The sequence below is a fragment of the Galeopterus variegatus genome, unplaced genomic scaffold (assembly GCF_000696425.1).
Source record: "Galeopterus variegatus unplaced genomic scaffold, G_variegatus-3.0.2 Scaffold1232, whole genome shotgun sequence".
Lineage (NCBI taxonomy): Eukaryota > Metazoa > Chordata > Mammalia > Dermoptera > Cynocephalidae > Galeopterus > Galeopterus variegatus.
In genome coordinates this window covers 293326-314667 of record NW_007727343.1, presented here as the reverse complement: position 1 = coordinate 314667, position 21342 = coordinate 293326, and the positions used below count along the sequence as shown (strand labels likewise).

The 21342-nt window shown below is 42.6% G+C and overlaps 1 protein-coding gene across 5 annotated transcripts in view; it reads left to right on the top strand.

Moving 5' to 3' along the window:
* The window catches only part of NTRK2 (neurotrophic tyrosine kinase, receptor, type 2), a 358258-nt gene that overhangs the window by 56300 nt on the left and 280616 nt on the right, over nucleotides 1-21342 (top strand). For all 5 annotated transcript variants that reach the window (XM_008575751.1, XM_008575752.1, XM_008575754.1 and 2 more), the window contains exons 6-10: nucleotides 2453-2589; nucleotides 3112-3244; nucleotides 6094-6399; nucleotides 18548-18577; nucleotides 20873-20970. In XM_008575751.1, the coding sequence (XP_008573973.1) occupies nucleotides 2453-2589; nucleotides 3112-3244; nucleotides 6094-6399; nucleotides 18548-18577; nucleotides 20873-20970 (704 nt within the window). The remainder of the gene's footprint in view (nucleotides 1-2452; nucleotides 2590-3111; nucleotides 3245-6093; nucleotides 6400-18547; nucleotides 18578-20872; nucleotides 20971-21342) is intronic.

Below are 21342 nucleotides of genomic sequence, written 5' to 3'. Positions count from 1 at the left end.
TTTTAAAAAAAAAAAAAAAAAAAAAAAAAAAAAAAAAAAAAAAAAAAAAAAAAAAAAAAGAACATTCAGGAACAAAAAATGAGCCTTGAATACTAAACATATGACATAGGAATGAAAAACCTCAAAAGAAAGTTTGAAAGGTAAATCTGAAGAAATCTCCCTTTTAAAAAGAAAAAGTAGACAAAAAGATGGAAAATAGTAGAGAGAGGATTAGGAAATTAGAAGGGCCATCCAGAAGGTCCGACGTCCAAATCTCAGGAGTTCTAAGTGGTGCGAGAGTGTCGTGTCATAGCTGAATTGTCATCTTCTTTTTTCTTTTTCTTTCTTAGTGGTACATACGACGGTGTTGCATCCCGTAATTGACATTGTCTTAAATTTGATGAAATATGATAACTATGACACATTAGATGGCTCAGCTGTCAGTAGGGCTGACTTATGATAAGCTTTATATGATCATCTAGACAGTGTAACTTCACAGCATATGGAAGGAAAGATGTGAGGACACAGAGCATGTGGCGTGCGATGTGGGCATGTGGCGAGGGCTGGCATTCTGTGTGGAACCGAGCCTTGTTCTCATCTTCGGTGGTGGGAGGTCAGTAGATAATACTACAACAGAAGAACCCAGAAGCGACACCAGAAGCACGATATTAAGTGACGATGCGAGCCAGGTCTGGGGTCTAGGTCTCATCCTATTTACTGCACTCTCTCTCGATCACTGTTAAATACTCGGGGACTCTTTGAAATTCTTTGAAAGATGGAACAATACTTTCTAGTGAATGCTTATGGAAAGCGAAGGTTCTGAAGGGGTCTCACGAGCCCCTGAAAGCCAGATCTTGTTGGGCAGTCCTCTTCTAATGGTGGGAATGCTGTGGACATACGAGGGTGGCGAAGGTTCTGAAGGGGTCTCACGAGCCCCTGAAAGCCAGATCTTGTTGGGCAGTCCTCTTTTAATGGTGGGAATGCTGTGGACATACGAGGGTGCTTCAAAAAAAGTCCATGGAAAGATTTGTATTATCTCTCGATTCTGTTTTTTTTTTTTTATAGCAATACAGCTGTAAAATTGTAAAATATAATTTTTTTAAGTTTTAAGAATTAAAAAAATTTTAATTTAATTAAATTTTAATTTATTTTGTTCATTGTACATATTTATGGGGCACAGTTTGTTGTATCAATACATGCATATACAATTCTGTTTTTCCATGAACTTTTTAAAGTTCCCTTGTACACTGTGCAAATCTTGTTCCAGTCTGATTTCAGTAATAAGGAACAATGGCTTTGCGGGTGAGGACTGCATCTTTACGCAGAGAGGGGTTTGCATGTAGTAATGTGAACATGGTGCTGGGTGGGTTGGTTAATTGCAGTTTAACAGCTGTTGAAGACGAATTGCCTTTTCTGACCTCCAGGCTACTCCTGAGGACACAGCTGTTGGGGTGAATGCAGTCTCAAGCAGAGTTTCTGATACCAAGAAAGGGACGGGCTTGACTGCCAGGACCTGACATATGGTTACACCCTCTGAGACCTGTCTACATGTGAAAAATACTGTGATTCCCATTTGGTTTAAAACAGTGTACACACTCAGTAGCTGTGATAGTTTAATGTAGTGATAGCAACGTCAGTTATAAAACTCCTACCTTTGCAATGTAAAAGTATAAAAATGATGCTCTGCTGAAATACTAAAGAATGTTTATAAGGTTCAAAATTTCATCCGGGGAATACATTCTCAGGGGTTTTCAAATAAAAAGAACATTTCATTGGAAAAAGCGTCCATATAACTATTTGCATTATATTTTAAATAGGATGACCAATATTACCTACAATACTTTAACTATGATTTACATAGCTTTGAAACATTCTAACAGTGATAGTTCAAACTTCATGTCTTTGAAAAATGCTTTGTGACTACATTTTCTTCAATAGTCTGACTCTTTAAAACTCTAGATCTGGTAGCAGGTTAGATTTATGAGTCACTTACTGCAAAAAAATGGATTTTTTTGCAAAAAATATAGATGCATCTCACCCTTTTGCGTTTTGGATTATATTTTTAAAAAGTGGAGGGAAGGAGGTGGGGGAAATAGAGGAGAAACAATGCCTGTCCACAAGTACAGCGCCTAATACTAACCCAGTGTTTTACGAGCAAAACATTAGATTAGTAACTGTAGGCCAATAAAAGAGGTGGAAGACAGTTCTAAATGCTAGTGTGTGTTTTGTTTTAATGAAAGGTTACTCTGCTTTTAAAGATGGGTGCATAATTTATTTTCAAATCTAGTTGCAGCATATTTTTTTTGTCTACGTTAAACCTACAATTCTTATCAACTTGGCACTTTTCCAGATCAACATATATTACTCCCAGAAAGTAAATACAAGTAATGATTGATTTTCAGTTTATTACTGTTATTTTGATACTGCATTTAACTATTTCTATGTGTCTCTATTTACTTTTCTTGTTCCACAGGTTTGCCAACAGCAAATCTGGCCGCACCTAACCTCACGGTGGAGGAAGGAAAGTCTATCACGCTATCCTGTAGTGTGGCAGGCGACCCAGTTCCCAATATGTACTGGGATGTTGGTAATCTGGTTTCCAAACATATGGTAAGGCTTATGTCTGGCTCTGTCTTAATAGAGATACAATGGGAGGATTCCAGAATTTGAGAGCATATTAAACCTAGTGACGATCATTTCATATTTTATAGAGCCACATTAGAAATTTACAAGTTCTTGATGTACATTTACTTTCTATTTACTCTTAACTGAAAAAGACTAATGCAGGTTTGCATTTTAGTTATGTACACCCAGTAGATTGGAGTCTTTGTGTCCCTACTGAGTGCTTTGTGTCATCGTGAACAAAGCGAGTGACTCTCCCTGTGGTCTTTTCCCGTGGAGGAAGGTAGGTAGGTAGGAACTCGAGGACTTAGTTAATCTCCCCCATGAAGCAATTGAAACCTAGAGAAATAGAATAACTTCTGATTTATTCCTTTGCCTGAACCCAATTCAGGCAGGGAAGCTTTCTATTGTTATATGTATTTTTCTCTAGGTAGGGGAAGAAGACCCAAATCTAGTCATTTTAGGACCAATCCTAATAAAGATTATTTTTGTCTGTTAATTCATTTGTAGAATGAAACAAGCTACACACAGGGCTTCTTAAGGATAACTAACATTTCATCTGATGACAGTGGAAAGCAAATCTCTTGTGTGGCAGAAAATCTTGTAGGAGAAGATCAAGATTCTGTCAACCTCACTGTGCATTGTACGTAATCAGATCGGCATGTGTTTTTAATAACAAATGATCGTGGACACACAACATTTGTCGCCAGGGCACTCTGGGTGCTGCTTAAGTTTGTTAAAAAAGTATATGTGGTGTTCCTTGCATACTTAATTAAGAAATGTTATCAGCCTTTTCCACTTTTTCTGTTTCTGCTTAATATCCCTTCTCGTGCATTGTCTTTCCTTTAAGCTGCTTTTTTGCTCTTGAGCTTGTCCTTTTTTGCCTTCTCCTGTCTTTTTCTGGTAGAACATATTTTGAGCTGGTTGTTCCCTCTTGTTAATGTTTTAGCTTAAATTCTCATAAACCAGTTTCCAAAATTTTTCCTCTGTAAAAGCAATGTGATGATTTAAAGTTATGTTACCTGAAGTCTTTTCCAGCTGTTCACAAACACTTAATTGCACTGTTGATACAATAAAACCTCATTAGTTTGACCTCAAGTTTTTGTGAGAAGGTAGGAGTCCTACTTAAATTATTGAAAATTATCATCACCTGCAGAAAGCTTTTATTATTGTTGTTGTTGTTTTAAGTTCTGTACACTTTGAAAGTAAGATAAAAGATATCCATGCTTCTTAGTTAAGCGTAAGTGCATTGTTTTCCAGTATTACAAATAATAGAACTTAAATTTTAAAATTCCACATTGTGGCCTTCAGTGGGAATGTACACTCAGTAAAAATCATTTGGACACTTCACATCATTGCAAATTCTGAGCTGGCCTGGTATAAATTAATGAGGTTTTGTTCTGTTTGGATGAGGATTTGGATGAGAAAAACATGAGCATGCACGTGTGTAAGTGTGTGTACGAATTACACACGTGTAGACACATGGCCAGAGCTGGTGTAGATATATGGTTAGCACTCATTACAGTACCCATTCAGTGTGCGATTGTTAGAATGAATAGTTGAAATCACCAACAGTGATCCTTTGTCACTCTCAGTACTGTCACTATGCCCTGTGGGTGCTGGACTCACAATTTCTCATCATTTTGACCCAGCCAGGAGCCTGAAGTCAATGTGATCCCCAAACATATGCAACCACTTCCAACTTTATGTCCCTCATTCAGCACCGCATCAACAGCTCATATGGGCTTGGTGGAAGGAATAAGTGGGCCTGGGCATGGGGATCTGGGCTGGTGGGAGGAAGGTAAGTGTGGCCCCTGCCCCACTGCGTCCTTGTCATGTCTGGACTGTAGTGCATATCTCCAAGTATGTGGATCTACACAGGCACACACCTTATTTTGCCCAAACAGATATAGAATCCCCCAAATCATGTTTAAATTGAATTTTAAAAGATGGGATCATATATTAAAAGCCTTTTATTTTCCAAAGACTGTTTTAAGGAGGAGTCTGAGAAATATTTGGTAAAGCAAACAGTTAAACCTTGCAAATTTAAATTAGTAACATTGCATTTCTTAAAGTGAGAGACCCTGTTATGATACACGTTTGCAGAGTTCAGCAACTTCATGTGCTCAGTTGTGAGTAACTTCACTGGTGTCACTGGTAACTGGAAATCTTTCTGTAGATTACGGTAGTGAATTAGGATCTTTTATGAGCTTTATTTCTTCTTGGGTAATATTCCAGGAGGATTTACCCGAGTGCAGAGAAGAGTATCTACTTTCTATTAAGGACACTTGAACTTGAGGTTTTCCTTAGTTTTGGTTAGTATCTCTGTGGTCACCACGATCTGAAGTACTGACTTTATCAAAGTTTAGATAAAGAGTAGGAGGAATAAATGACAATATTGAAAACTGAGATATTCATTGCAGGGACCGCATGCAGAGTGTTTGTATGTTCGCAGGCTGTGATGCCTTAAACATTTTCCCCCTTTGTGTGATTAACGTGTCCAGTCAAGAAGCCAGGGTATGAGAGGAAAGAGCTACTGGATCAGGAGGCCTGGATTCTTGTTCCAGATCTTACTTGCTCGCTAACTTTGACCAACTCACTTAACCTCATTGGACGTTGGTTTCTTCATATAAAAAAATGATGATATTAGATCTCAAGAGTCTTTTCCAGTCCTTGATTTTATAATTATCAAAGTCAGTATACATTAAAATAAACAGTGATGAGGGATTTTAAATACCTTCAATCAGGATAGTACTTTATGCTTAAAGTTGAAATAATGTCTAGTCTGTTCTTAGATTGGATGGACCACAGACATTGAAAGGATCAAAACATTGGCAATTAGAATCCTAGCAAAATTGTACCATATGATAATGAAGTGTGACACTTTAAAGAGTATTTGCTATTGACAATCAGTGAAAAATATCAATTTATCATACTTTTCAATAATCAGCGTCAGTAGCAACATACATTTCATACATTTTATTGGTCAGTTTCATCTATTTTAGAAAAGTTATGTGAGATCAGGATGTCAGGAAAAATTTCTAAAGTCACTTTTGCTGTTATTTGTATTATTTAGGAAAAAAGTACTATGAAAATAGTTTCTCTCTCTCTCTTTTTTTTGGTGATGAATCTGCATAATAAGGTACATATATTTGAAACCAAAGCCGACTTCAGATGAACCCTTTCCATTGAAAAATTCTTGGTTTTTGGATCTGTTTGGAGCTAGTTCTCACTAACACTGGATAGATTTGAAAAATGACTGATGCCTGGGTCGTAAGTCGAGCAGAGAAAGGAGTCTCTCTGAAGCTCTCTGTAGGGAGTTAGATCCACCTTGATGATGATACAGAATATTGATGGATTCCAGAGTTGCTGGCCATGTGTTTTCTTAATCAACAATTGTTGAATAAAATCCCTTACCAATGACACAGAAATCTGGAGATGGGGAGCATTCTGAGCTTTCTGATGCTATTAACTCTCTCTTTTTCGATTTAGTTGCACCAAGTATCACATTTCTCGAATCTCCAACCTCAGACCACCATTGGTGCATTCCATTCACTGTGAGAGGCAACCCCAAGCCAGCGCTTCATTGGTTCTATAATGGGGCAATATTGAATGAGTCCAAATACATCTGCACTAAAATACACGTTACCAATCACACGGAGTACCACGGCTGCCTGCAGCTGGATAATCCCACTCACATGAACAACGGGGACTACACTCTAATAGCCAAGAACGAGTATGGCAAGGATGAGAGACAGATCTCTGCTCACTTCATGGGCTGGCCTGGAATTGATGATGGTGAGTACCTGATGAGCCACCCCAAACCAGTGGCTTAACACACTGTCATTTGGTCTTGCTCATGGGTTTGTAGGTGGGCTGGAGTAGTTCTGTTCTGCACGTATCTATTCCGGGGTGCTGGGGGAAGAAGCAGCAGCTACTAAGGTGATGTGATTTTTATGGCAAGTGCAGAGTATAAGAGGACAACTGGAAATATATAAGGATTCTCAAGGCCTGGGATCAGGGCTGGCACACTGTCCCACTGTCCCACACTGTGCCATTGGCCAAAGCAAGTCACAGGGCCAGGGCCAGAGCCAAGTCAAGGGGCAGGGACTTTTACTGCTCCCAGGAAGGTGATGGGGGAAATGAATAATTTGGAACACCAATCTGAGATACGCAGGATTATTAACTGGTGCGCTTGAGTAGGTCTTGAGAAAAGGGTTATTATTATTATTGTTGTCGTAAGTGTTTAATGAGATTTTGTACCCGCAATGGCAAAACTCATGCAAAACCACAAGCAGATGAGCTGTGTCTGGCTGGCTCACAGGATTATTAACTGGTGCGCTTGAGTAGGTCTTGAGAAAAGGGTTATTATTATTATTGTTGTTGTAAGTGTTTAATGAGATTTTGTACCCGCAATGGCAAAACTCATGCAAAACCACAAGCAGATGAGCTGTGTCTGGCTGGCTCATGAGATATTTAAGATTGATTTTCTTGCACCGTATCCATTTGGAATGCAATCCTGCATCCTCGTCTACGGACGAGACACTAGTATACTGGAGTGTTTTGCTTACCGGCACGACCGAGTTGAATCATCCTTTTATCAGATCCAGTGTTGTTTTTCTAGGAGTGATAGTCGTATCTGTCCGACCAGTGGTTTGGGTTGGGGCAAGGACGGCGAGCATCAGGGGTCCACTCTGGCCACCAGGAGAGTTTCAGTGTGAGCTCCAGTAACTGCAGGACAAGAGTGATAGTCGTATCTGTCCGACCAGTGGTTTGGGTTGGGGCAAGGACGGCGAGCATCAGGTGTCCACTCTGGCCACCAGGAGAGTTTCAGTGTGAGCTCCAGTAACTGCAGGACAATTGTCACACGTTCGCCCGTTCAGATGCTGCCCCTCAGTGGAGTGCTCTCACCTGCCCAATCCTGCTGCCTAAATGCTTGCTGCCATTGTGGCAGCTGAGGCCCGTGTGTGGATGGATGTTGGGGCCTGTATGTGAGCAGAATTCCTCACTGTAATAGCTCCGAGTTAGTCAAAGTCACACAAAGATGACTTGGCAGAGGGAAGGGCAGGTAGAAACACGGAGGCCTGTGAGGCGGGTACATTCTGCTTGGGCAGTGGCTCACAGGGCAACACCATGGACAAATGTGACCCTTGCAAAGCCACCTTTGCCAAGCAGTAAGTGAGAACACAGTTCTCTCATTACGTAATAAGTGCCCTTCACCAGTACAGCAGGCCTCCCTCATCCATCAGGTGCTTTCCAAGACCCCAGTGGGTGCCTGAAACCACAGCAGAACTGAACCCTTTGTGCACTATGTTTTCTCCTATATATACACTCACCTATGATAAAGTTCAGTTGACAAACTGGGCACAGTAAGAGATCAACTATAATGACTGATAGTAAAGCAGAACAGCATAAGATATACTGTAATAAAAGTTAGGTAAATAACTTTTTGGTCTCTTTTTCTTTCTCCCTCTCAAAATATCTTAGACTGTACTCACCTGTTTTCAGACTGTAGTTGACAGTGGAAACCAAGGATAAGGGGGAACTACTGTATTTACTGACGTCTTTTTCTATACACAAGCTTCCTTAGCGTGTTCAAACGGTGGCTTGGATTACGTAAGTTTGATTTACAAACAGCCCTTCAGGAGCACATAAAACAAGCCATGTTTGGAGGCAGTGCCCAGACACCCCTGTCCCTTGTTGTCTTTCCCATTAAATCTTCCTCTTAATTGAGAGTTTAGCAGCTTGGCTGCGTGTGCTGTGGTAAATCCCTAGATTGCTGTGTTTATTCTTGCATGTCTGACGGTGTAACAGCTTCGTAGTTAAATACGGAGACTCCGATTTGGGACAATAACTTTTTGTTTGTTCTTACATAAACTTCTTATTTGTGAATAATTTTAGATTTACAGAAAAGCTGTAAAGATAGTACAGCGTCCCCCGTTTTTCCCATTGTTTCCATCTTACATTACGGCTGTGTGTTTGCTACAACTAAGAAACTAACACTGGGGCCTTGCTATTAACTAGACCTCAGGCTTGATTTGAATTTCACCAACAACGGCCTTTTGAAACTGTAGGGGTGAAACTTGATTCAGGGTGAAGCTCTGAAGTTTAAAAGCTATCAGAAGTGCTGTGTGTCCTTTGATATCTGCACAGTGTGTCAACGTCGAGGCAGTCGCTTCTATTTTAGATAGAATTTTGATGTATTTTCTTTTGAACGTTTCTATATGGTGCTAAGATTTGGTAAAGCTGAACCGCTCTTATCCGTGTGGCTCATTTTTATCAGTCACTTCTGTTAGTTTTAGCTAGTGACAGGGAAGAATCGTTTTCCGGATTAAGAAAAACTCTGAGTCTCTCAAATATTCCCTTTAAAAGAAATAATTATTTATTTATAAAAAATAAGCATTAAGCTAAATGTTGTAAAGATAGTCTCTCCCCTCCTCTCTTTCTCTCTTCCTGCTCATTTATCCATTTTTATTAGATCTTTATATATCTGCTTTTAGAAAAGACTGATTTTTCCCCCGTTTAAGTATTTACTCAAGGACCAGCTATCAAAGAGTTATAAATAAAAGTGGAAATGAAGGAGACTTGGCCCAGGGTGATAGTGTATATAAATGGCCCTAGTGGGCCATAAACCAGTGTGGCCAATTACAGACTGGCTTCCCTTGGCTTGTGGGATAGAATCTCCGTGGGTATTTATGAGATCCATAGACCTCCCGTAGAATTGCTTCTTTGCTTCTTTTCCCTTCTTATTCCTCTTTAGAAAGAAAGAAAAATAAAGGAATTGCTAGAAAGAAAAAAAAAAGTCATTTCTGTGATGTCCTAAAGGTACATTCCAACTTACGGACAACAGGCTAAGTTTGGTTTTCTATTCCTTCCAGTGTCATCAGAGAGTAATTAATGAAAAAGTTTAGTGCTCACAAAGCTTTTTGACAAGAAGTCTTAGCTACTTTTTCCCCAGTTCTTTCGGTGAGATCTCCTCCTATTTTTTTTACATTGCGAGTTTCCTGTCTTGCAAAAAAGCAGCAGCCTGGGATCCCAGGAGGCCGGTTGCATTTCCATGCAGAGCTGGAAGACTCGACGCGGCAGCTCTGGTGTCCTTGGAGTGTATTCCCCACTCAGCTTAGACCTGAGATTCCAGTGGGATGGCCACTTTACTTAGGAATTCATTTTTGAAGACAGAGAGTGAAGAGTGTTGAAAGAAATTAAAACCTAAGTAAAAGCAAATAAGCAAAAAGTCCCTGAAAAAATTGGTGAGCCTGGAAGGTGACTGGTTGGGCATCAGGACGGTTCCTGTTGCCTCCACTGCAGCGCCGTGTGGAAGCCCTGGACGGAGCAGCAGACGCTGTGCTCTCTGCTTGGAGGAAGGATGGGGCAGACGGACCTAGTGCCAGCATCAGCCAGGCCAAGGGGCTGCCGAGCGCAGGGTGAGGATATGGGGCAGGCGATGAAGAGAGAGGCCAGAAAACCAAGGTCCCCATAGAATGTCTTTCGAGAGTGCTGGGACCATGCAGACTCTGACGTGGAGCCAGCCAGGGTGCTAATGGGGAAGGACAGGTGTCATCAGATCTTGAGATGTCAGCAGGACCCCAGACCTCATGCCGGTGCTTCCCCATCTGCTAATCACTGGAAACCGGCCAGTAACTGAGAAAGGGAGAAAAGACCTTCCCAGACTCCAGACACTGTGTTTAAAGCACAAAGTGCAACGTTAGCTTCAAAATGAAACCTAGAGAACTGTATGTAGTGTTTATCTTTCTAGCACACTGAAAAGCACAACTAGTGACAAACTAGTTTTATTATTGTTTTTCATTGTTGAAAATCGATTCACTAGGAGGAGTCTTTCCTGGCTCCCAGAACAGTATCTTCCCACCCCTTGTTGCACCGCTGGAATCACCTGGAGACCTTTCATAATTATTTTATTTTATTTCATTTTCCTAGGCTTACCTTTACCAGTTCTGGTTCAGTGGCTCCTGGGTGAGATTTGGGTTTTGGCATTTTTCTTTTAAGATCCCCAGGGATTCCAATGAGCAACCACGGGTGAGCCTCGCTGCTCTGGAGGACGCTGAGCACTAAGATTTCTCCGCTCGTAATTGAGTAACAAGTTTGCTACTTTGGTCATTTTAGGCTGCAGACAGAATCTTAGTCGAGAAATTGCGTGTCCGGTCTGAGTTAGAAATCAGAACTCTGGACNCTTTTAAGATCCCCAGGGATTCCAATGAGCAACCACGGGTGAGCCTCGCTGCTCTGGAGGATGCTGAGCTCTAAGATTTCTCCGCTCGTAATTGAGTAACAAGTTTGCTACTTTGGTCATTTTAGGCTGCAGACAGAATCTTAGTCGAGAAATTGCGTGTCCGGTCTGAGTTAGAAATCAGAACTCTGGACTTGACCTTGTGGCCAATCTCCTCTCCTCTCCAAGTTTAGGCTGGTAGTATTGGGGGGAGGTGTAGGGGGTCTGGAGTTTGTTGAGGTTTCAGCCCCTCTGCTGCTCAGGTGGAAGGGGTGGGTGGGGGGCATGGCAGGGAAGTTTGCTTGCTGACAGCTTTGCACTCTTGGGACCTGGGAATGTTCAGGACTGATACTCAGAATCTCTGTCCTGGACACCTTTGTGGGTTCTTGGAGAGTCCTCTCTCTGCAGTTCCTGTGACACGAGTGAATGAATTTCCATTCCAGCTGGTGAAAGCAACTCCTTCCTCCAGGAAGGAGCTCTGTGTTGTGAGGCTCCCGCTGCCCCTCCAGGTGGCCCTGTTGGCAGGATCTAAGACTCCCCACACAGACTTTCTCCAGTGCCACCTCCATCCGTTCCACAGGTGTGCAGGTCGAACCACATGCCACCTGTATCCTGCAGCCCCAGGTTGCTTTCTTCTTCTTGGCAGGAGTCAGACCTCGTCCTCTGAGCCTTCCACCTGCAGAGAATGCAGTTTAAGTTCTTAGCTTGGTTCCCTGGAAGCCCCTGGTGGGGTGGTGGCGTGGAAACACTCTCCCAAAGAAAGTTCTCCATAAGTTTTACCTTGTTCTCTCCTCTCGGGGACCTCTTAAAGTCTCAAGGTGGATCAGACTTTTCAAAGGACATGGGTCCATTTGTCAGCCAGTTCCTTTGTGAATCCAGTGTCATCCTCTTCCGAGGTGGGCACTGAGAGTGTAATACAAAAGGTGCACATTTCTCACCTCGCTTTGTGTTTGTGCTCTGCAGCCATTAGGGAGAAACTTTCTGCCCAGAAAAGCTTTGATCTCAGAACTGGCTTTGTTCTCCTTTGTCCAGAAGCTTGGGCTTGCCGTTTTACTATGTGAGCTTTCTAGAGGTGGCCCTTCGAGGAGGAAACTAAGTCAAAGTTTGGTACCTAGAAAGGGTGGCTAAATGTAAGCTCTTTCTGTGCCCAAGCTCTTTTTCCTTCTCCGTCATTGTTTGGAATGGGGCCCAGAGGTGTGCCATTGGGAAAAAATCAATCTCCTGCCCTTACCCATAATGTCTTTTGCAGCTGTGGCCGGAGGTACCTCACCCCCAACATTTGGGTGTCTCGCTATTGCTTTATATTTCATTGAAAAAATTGTCTGTGCCATTGGGAAAAAATCAATCTCCTGCCCTTACCCATAATGTCTTTTGCAGCTGTGGCCAGAGGTACCTCACCCCCAACATTTGGGTGTCTCGCTATTGCTTTATATTTCATTGAAAAAATTGTCATCCTTCATGCCACTGGGAACTTTTGACTCTGGGAAGAATTCTCAGTGAGCTGTAAACAGGACTTCTCAAGCTTTAATGCGCATACAAAACTTCTGGGGACCCTGTTAAAATCAGATTACGATTCAGTGGATGTGCAGAAGGGTGAGGGAATGCATTTCTAACCAGCTCCCCAATGCTGCTGAAGCCGCTGGTGCACGGACCACACGTGGGGCAGTGAGGGCAGTCCACTGCTGCCCCGCAGATCCTGGCGAGCTTCTGGAAGAACCCCTCAGGCTTCCCTCAGGATTGCTCACTGCCTCTCCCTGAGGAAATCAAAACATGGTAAGGATAAAAATACAGGATAGATGGTGCACACTGATGCCCTCTAATTGGGTTTGGCAAAAAGTGGGATGAATTCAGTATGTAGTTCTGAAGCTTGGAAGAGTGGATAAAAAGTAGAGACAGCAGTTGCAGGCACCACATGCACAGTGTGGGGCTATCGGAGGTTCTCCCAAGATTCTGATGTATCCTATTTAGCTTATGGGCCAAAAATAAAGACTTGTCTAAGACGAAATTGATCCACTCTGTGGCTGTCATTGGAGTTCAGTCTTATGTGCAGAAGAGCCCTCCCTTCATGAGCAGGAAAGTGCACCGAATGGAGATTAGAAGTGGGGAGGGTGCCTTTTATAGCAGAATTTGAAGCAGAAATTAATGGCAGAGAGGTCGCTTACAATTTGTCGTAAGGAAGAAGCCTGGAGCCTTTGTCAGCGTCTTCTGATCAGATAGTACAGGTTCTAAGAATGTTGAAGGTTACATATTTCTATAAATGTGTACGTGTTGATTAAGAATAGATTCTCTATGCTCCTATCAAAATAATTATCCAAATGACTTAATACTTTAGGCTTAGAACAAACCTAGCCGGAGCACCAGATGACAAAACCGCTCGTCTTAGAGCCTCCCACTCCTTAGGCAGTGCATAGGCGGGTCTCCGTGGCCCACTCACGCAGGAAGAACGTCACAGCTCAAGGATGCGCACTCGCACAGGCGGTGGCAGTTGGTGACTTGTGTTTCCTAATTCAGGAGCAGTCGTCTCCTATGCGAAATGCACGTCAGGAGCAAACTATAAATATTGGAGGAGTTTTCCCCTCAACTTCTCCTTCTGTGCCATTTTATCAAAAGATTCATGACGTCTGGATGCACTGGAGCTCTCTGCAGCACTGAGCGTTGACCCGCACTGGCAGGTTTAGATTCGGTGTCCTTAGGCCAAAGAAGGCACGGAGAGAACTTTCTCCGAGTGTCAGCACCCACCGAGAGCTTGCGCAGCGTCCCCGGCTGTGTCATACTTGTTACCTAGGCCATTTGTCAGAACCCATTTCCTGTCCTGGGGGTGAAAGGAAAGAATTCTCTACCTGCTTTTCTGTCTTAAATAACTGAGAAGAGTGTGGTTTGGCCATAGACTCAGAGTCATGGTAATTAAGATCTAAACTTAAATAGCTCCTTATCTCTCGAGAGTGCTAATGTTAATTACTTATGCATACCCGAAGCTCCCAAGAAGCTGCCGAGCCCATGTTATCGTGCTCTCCTGTGCTGTGGAAGACTCCTTTGTTACAGGAAAAGTGAAGGGCCCTCTGTGCCCACGCACAGCACACGAGTGCTTCAGCCAGGGAGGACGCCCAGACTGCCCATCGCCAGCGCTCCCGGGCCCTGAGCGCAGGTGGCCGTTCAGGAAAGGCGGTGGCGAGGACCTGAAAGTCACAATGGGGACCACCGAGTCAGAAAACACTGCTGGCAAAGCAAGGACAGTTGATTGGAAGAGGACACATCTTTTGCTCTTGCTTTATCATATGGAATTCTATGAAATAGTTTTCGAGATCACACTAAAAGAGTCTGCAAACAGAATTGAAAGAAAAATCTTTTTCTTTTCTTTTTTTTTTTGTTTTTTCTTTAGGCTATTGGAGGGAGACTAAAAGCTTAAAGCAGAGAAACAGATGTGTGTTCCTGGCCTCCACCATTATTTTTATCTTGGTAGCAGAATGGAAAATGAACCCTGCTGTCTGGCTCCCTCTCTTCCCACAATTTATATTTTATCCTACAAATGTGTTTTTCCTCTAACTGTAGAGTCTTCCAGGTAAAAAGACATAAGATTTACTCACGAGCTATAACAGATAGAAGATGGAAACTGAAAGATCCTGCTTTCGGTTATTTGGCATGGGACACAGAGGATGGCAGACTGTTGAGAGAAGAAAAGCGATTTTCTCTTTCGTGTTTGGAAGCCCGCGTGCCGAGGCCTTGTCTCCTGGAGGTACAGACCCGCCTGCTCACGCCGCACTCCGTGCTGGCCGTGTCCGTGGCTGTCGTGCCGTCGCTACTGTGCTTTTCACCTGGGGCTCCGAGCTGCACTCTGGACCTGTTACTTCTCTTCCCATCACCCCTTAGGTCAAGACCAAAGTAAAAGTGAGGGGGGCACTTTAGGACGCTCAGCAAACTCTTCGGGAAACAGTCTGCCCGTCAGACGAGCAGACGTGGGTACTGGGCCCTCGTCTTTCGGTGGGAGGACGTATAGCTTTTATGCTTGAGCGAACCATGCAGGGAGTAAACAGTCTGCCCCTGTGGGGAGTGCCGGGGGTGGAATGGAGTCCTGCATTTCCATATTTTATTCCACAGAGTCCCAACATGAAGCTCTAGGGCTTAATGCCACCTCTTGCTGCCTGAATCTGAGGTTCTTGACTTGAGAGCTACTGAGATGGTGTTCAAGGAAGCACATGGAATCCCAGTTGCAGGGCGTGACTCAGCAGATGCCGCCCCTGCTCCTTCATCCTCCATTCATTCTCCCATTGGGTACTTTCCCTCACAGCCACTGCTTGTCTCCCCTCATTTACCTTTAGTCCTGAATATCTCTAGTGGGGGTTCCTCACTTTGGCACGTAACAGTATGCGGCAGTATGCGATGAACGCGTTACACTAAGCAAAAGGAACCAGCTAGAAATCAGACTTAAAAATGGCAGGATATTTTAAAAACTGGGTCATGGCCAGAAGTCTAAAAAGAAAGAGGTAACTTTTTTCAGCGTCTGCATTTAAAATGATGCTAATAATTGCTTCAATATTAGAGTGCAAATAGACATCGTGGCAGTTTCTTCTTGACTGGGAAGTTGCTAGAAGCAACAGCAAAACTGCTGCTGATGAGCTGGGGTCAGCTGGGGTCAGCTGGAGTGATGTGACCCTTGTTTCTCATAAACTCTAGATCTGTACATTCTGCCATGTGCCAGGCTTTCTGAACTTCTGTGCACCGAGAGCTGTGTTTTTTTATTTATCGTGGTGGGTAGCCCCTCATCAGACACAGCGCGGTGTGCTTAGGGAAGAGAACACCCCCTGTTATGGCTCCTCCCACAATGTCTTTCTGCAAGACTCGTAATCTTACACTAAAGTTGGTTGTTACAGAGAAAGTGAAGCAATGATACTTCTGCTACATCTGGGAAAATGAAGTAAAAAAAAATAGTGCTTTTCAGAAAGTTTAGATGCAGCCTCTTGGTTTTGCTGGTGAACTTGGTAGGAAATGCATGCACTGATAAGAATCACACGTCTGGAAAATGACATGTTTTCTATATGATGGGCCAACCTATTTATTTTTGATTCCATCTCAAATCCCATTTTTCTGCAACTGACACCATCGACACGGGGTTGATTTGGCGTTCTTGGATCTTCCCAGGCTGTGTGGGTGCCCTGTTTGGGTGCCCCCCACTGCGCTGAGGCAGATTGAATCTTACATCATTCCTACTCACTGAGGCTGTTTAAATGTGTGGCTGAGATGAATCTGGCTCTGGAGCTCAGTCTTTTTACGTTCGTACAGAATCGTATGTGTAAAAGTGAATGGTGACCGCAAACTCCCTCTCACGGTCCACGAGGGCACAAGAACAAGGAACGCGGACCGGCTCCTCCCAGTTTAAGCAACGGAAGTCCCACCTTGGGGGAAAGTCCTCAGTCCTGGGCAAACTGAAAGGATCTGGTTGGGATTGCCCCAGTATGATTCAGGAATCCTCAGGCAATCTGGAGTGATTGGTCACCTAGTACAAAGTAGGGTCTGCATACTTCTATCCAAATACTGAAAAATTATAAATCAAGTTAATGAATTGTGAGATAAAGTAAGTTCTATTTTCCTACATGACAAATACGTTTATAGTGACCTGGAAGGCTGGGTTTTAAGTTAGAATTCTCAGACTTCTGGGTTGCATGCAGGAATATAGAGAGGCCACGGCCTCTGACTGGTGACTCGAGCTCCACAATGACAGGCTTCACAAGTGTGCATGTGGACCCCCCAGCCCACCTGTCCCAGCTCAGTCCTCGGCCCTCCTTGGGTCAGAGGGTGCTCATGCTGCTGGTGTGGCTGCCCTTGGGTTGACAGATCTAGAGAAAAGGCTGGCCAGGCCTAGGAAGTGGGGTTTGGGGCACAGAGGAAGGGAGTTCTGGGTGCCAGGTGCTTGGAGCGAGGTCTGGAAGTGAGGTGTGGCCTCTGGCGGGTGTGTACCCTTGCAGGCTCAGAATGCCCAGCAGGAAGAGGGCAGAGTGAGATCTTCTCACATAATGGATTACTGAGCCGTTCAAAGAGTGACTTGCTCTGTTGGGGTTGTACAACAGCACCATTCCTTCAGCAGGGGCAGTAAAGCCCCACGGTGAGAGGGACGCCACTGGTCGAGGGCCTTTGCAAAGGGAAAGGACTTCAGAGGATGGGTGGATGTGCTGCAGATGACAGCAGGAGGGCTGCCCTGGTAATTCCTGCTGCTTTATTCACTGAATTGCCCTCAAACTGCAGGGCAGACTTCAGATTCCTTCTCAGGGTATCATACCAGCTACAAATAATTCTGGCAATTCATTCTGACATACTGTAACTCAAAACTACTTTGAAATGGTGTTTGGGATAATAAAACTCAAAGTACAATTGAAGTTTACTGCAATCAATGGCTTTGAGCGGCTGCACAGATGTGCACTGTACAGTTTCAGCTGGTGCTGTTCATATAGACTGCAATATAAAAAGCGCCCCCTAGAGTTGTGCACAGCAGGGACCACACGGCTGTATGTGGCATCCCTGAATCGAAGTGCACAGCTGTCTATTTAATGTTCTCCCTGCTAAAATAGATGCTCTTCCAGTTGAGATGTGTTAAAATTCTAATTTGAACATTGGGGCCACTTTTATTTGGTTCTTCATTTAGACTAACCTTGATTATTTGCTGGGGAATACATGGATAGAAAATTGGCTCTTTCTACTTTATTTTAATGGCCTTTTTCTGCTAAGAGTTCAGAAGTGAAATGAAAACTGAGTAAGCTTTATGGTTTACAAGTTTTACCGCTTCACATGGCAAGTGAGGACTGAGAGCATGGGCAGGAGCTCTAGGAATTCATTTTGCAATCACTTAAATGTTATAACAAAACTGACTTTTATTTCCAAGTAGACTTGCATGTAGAAACCCAGTTATCTCTGATTGGAGAATAAGTAGCAAATGTTTTTGTCACCAGTTCTCGTTGATGCTGAGTTTTGAAAAATATTAAAAATGTTTTTGGCAAGTCTCATGGAAATACCTTAGGGCAGAATATTCGGATTATCTTGTTGACTGCAGAGCCGTCCAGAAAAATCAAGTTGGTTTACTTTCTCTCTGATGTAACATTTATTTATAACCTCTTGTATGTAAATGATTTCCATAGAAAAAGTACAATTTATTTTTCTGTGTTATGTTAGGGCAAAAAAATGGATTTTTTTCAGCCTTAGAATCCTCCCTGAAGACTAGGTATAGAGAGCAAAGTTGTGCTTTAGATATCATTATGCAAGGTGGTTAAGAATATGTTCATAAATGCAAACGGCTGTGCTACACATAGTTTGACAGTAACTCCTAAACCATCAGAGAATAACAAAAGTGGTGCAAAAGTGATCTGTCTCTGGAATAAGAATACCAAAATAGCAATTAAGATGGCCAATATAGAAACAGTACGAAAAAAGAAATAGAAGCAGTGCAAAAAAAGAAACGGTCGTAATTCATTGATTGCAGAAATTTTTCCAAAGTAGTTTTTGGTTTCTCATTACTCTTTTCATTTTCAAAGGGGTGGAAGTTGGAGGACTGGGGAGAACAGAGTTAACGTGAAGCAAACCAAGAAGTTCAGGGTTTATTTACGTGCCCTGTAGAACAGTCTGTTTGATTTTAAAGTCTTCAATGTATATTTAGCTTATTTTAGTTGGGATAGGTGAGTAATTTTTTAACTCCAAAATGCATACTTATTAACCTTTGCTGTGTTTTGCTTTTTTTAGGTACAAACCTGAATTATGTTGATTATGGAGGTAGCTATCATATTTTCTTTACTTTATATTTTTCAAAATGTTTGTGTATAATGAAATAAATCAAGTAGAAGAACACCTCTAAGCTCAGTTAAATATACACGTTAAGCATTCCATAGGCCAAAATAATATTTCAAAAATCATTCAGTATTGATGGTTGTTTTCCCTTGATGTTTGCAGAGTCTGTGAATAGCACTTTCTGTCTCATGCTCTGTTCCTGGAAGTAGTAAATCCATTCCACTGTAGCAGACATGTTGTTTTCATAATCAGGAACAAATTGTCTGTTTAAAAGCCGTGACTACCAAGAAAAGGGAGGTGTATCAGTTTCTGGCTATGATGGTGAACCCAATTCAAAGTTATGTTTCTTGTACATCGAGGAACTTTGGCTCACAGACAGGAGCTTCAGAGGTGGGGCTTGCTCTCGGGTTGGCTCAACTGTGTCCTTGAGGACCCGTGTTCCTTTCGTCTTTACGCTCCTCTGCTGTGGCGCCAGCGTTGCTGAAAGCCGGTTCCCTTTATGTTACAAGATCATGCTGGCAGAGGCACTTTTCCCATTCACATGGATGCGAAAAAGGCGAAAGCTTCCGGAGGTGTCCCGGAAGAAAGAGCTTTCCCGGAGACCTCCAGCAGCCCTTTCTATACCCCACTCAAGACCCAGCAAGACTCCCGGATCATTCTTGCCTTCGTGTCTGATAAAAGGCATGGATTGACCCGTGACTACCTAGTCCCACTCCCAGAGGGTAGGTCAGCTTCCCCAGAGGCGGACAGGCTGAAGCCCTTGAATAAAATGGGGTTCTTGTGAGGATGTGGAAGGGAAGAAACCAAAAGGTCCACTATATTAGCTTTTGATTGAATACCTCATCTCTAGTTTGCTATTTTGATCGAATGCCAAGAATGTTTAACTAGAGGTAAAAACTCATCTTTAACAGATTTCCAAACCACTTTTGTGGTCAGGAAGCCACTGTTTGGGGAACTGGCAGACTGCACTTCAACACTTGGCTTGAAATTTAAGAATGATTAAAAGTTCAATTGATTAAAATGTTATATTTATATGTTTGTTCTATAAAATGGTCTGTTCTTTAGTTTTATATTCATATGTCCATATTGACATTTTAGTTTTTCTGTAAAACAGTTCTACATTTGTATGTTTATTACGTGTGTGTATATTTAACTTGAGCTGATGTTAACTGGGGAACTATGCTGTCTTTACCTGCTTGTGCATGTTAAGCCACATTTCTTGAAATCTGTGATTTGGTTGATTTTGTGCATGTAGCTTGTGTACTTTTGTTTTTATATGTTCCAAAGTGGTTTAAAGAAAGAATATCTCATATTATGTCACAGAGAAATATGTTTGAATCTTGATTTTACATTTTTAAGTTATGTTTTGGACTCCTTTCCAATAACTTTAAGACTTTGAAAATATCATCTTCCTGTTGGCTTCCGATCCCACTTTGTGTCTTTGACCCACAGACACAAATAAATGATATCTGTTAGTGTTTGGAATCATTTTTAAGATATCCAAAATAAAAATGATGAGAATACGATTTTGGGCACTAAGCATAAAATAGCAAACAGAAAATAAAACAGAAAACAGGTGATTTTTTGTTACTTTTTATTCACATTCAAAGGAACAGTCTGCTAATAAAAATATAATTTAAATTGGTGCCCCAGGACCAGCGTGATGATTCTACCTAGAGAAGCTTATTTAGCTGGACTGGGTTAATGAGGTAGCTCGTTAAGGATGGAAACTGAAGGCACTGGCCCTATTTAGAATTAATATACAAACATTCATAAACAACATTGTCTGCAGTACATTTACCAAGAATTTTCTGTGACCTTTTGTATGTGTTATTACTAATAAAAACTACGCACAATAAAATCAGTCATTGATTTCCATCCTGATCCATGTGGAGTAAAGGGTCCTATAAGGACTCTTCCAAGTCTATAAATCTATGGCTCTCAGATAATTGATCCTCTTTCATATTTGTTTTAAATATGCCATCAATAAAGAGATATATTCTTGTGGGCAAAGAAAAATCCCTAAACCAGGTTTAGAATGTGACCAGCCAAACAGTGATGTAAAGATCTGGGTTGAATAAAATTTTGGCCTTGGGCAGTCCCCGTGCTACAATGGGTCTAACTCGGCAGCCAGGCCCCGTCCCTCCACAGCCAGGCTGTCAGTGGTTTGGAATCTCTGTGATTTGTCTTGCTTCGTCTGGGTCTTACTGTGGCCTCATGTTTGCTGGCAGCCTAATGACAACTTCATGTTTCCTCTGTTTCCACTTTCTCCAATTTAAGATTATGGGACTGCAGCAAATGACATTGGGGACACCACAAACAGAAGTAATGAAATCCCTTCCACAGATGCAGACAAAGCTGGCCGGGAACATCTCTCGGTAAGTGGAGAAACAGGGGTTTCCTAGAATGATTCAAGTTTTATTGGAGCGCTGTCATGCCTGTTCCTTTCCATGCTGTCTGTGGCTACCTTGTGCGACACTGGCAGGTGGAATAGTTGCAGCAGAGACCGATGGCCTGCAAGGCTGGAAACACTTGCTGTCTGGTCCTCTGCAGAGAGAGACTGCCACCGTCGCCCTTCCTGGGTGACTGCTGCAGCCTCCGGACTGGCTTCCTTCTCCCCTTCGTGTCATCTTCTGGTCTTTCTCCACACAGCAGCCTGAGTGAACTTTTTAAAGCACAAATAAGATCACTTTTTTATTTGAGTTCTCAGAGTCTTCTCAACGCATTTGTGATAAAACTTCTATTATAAA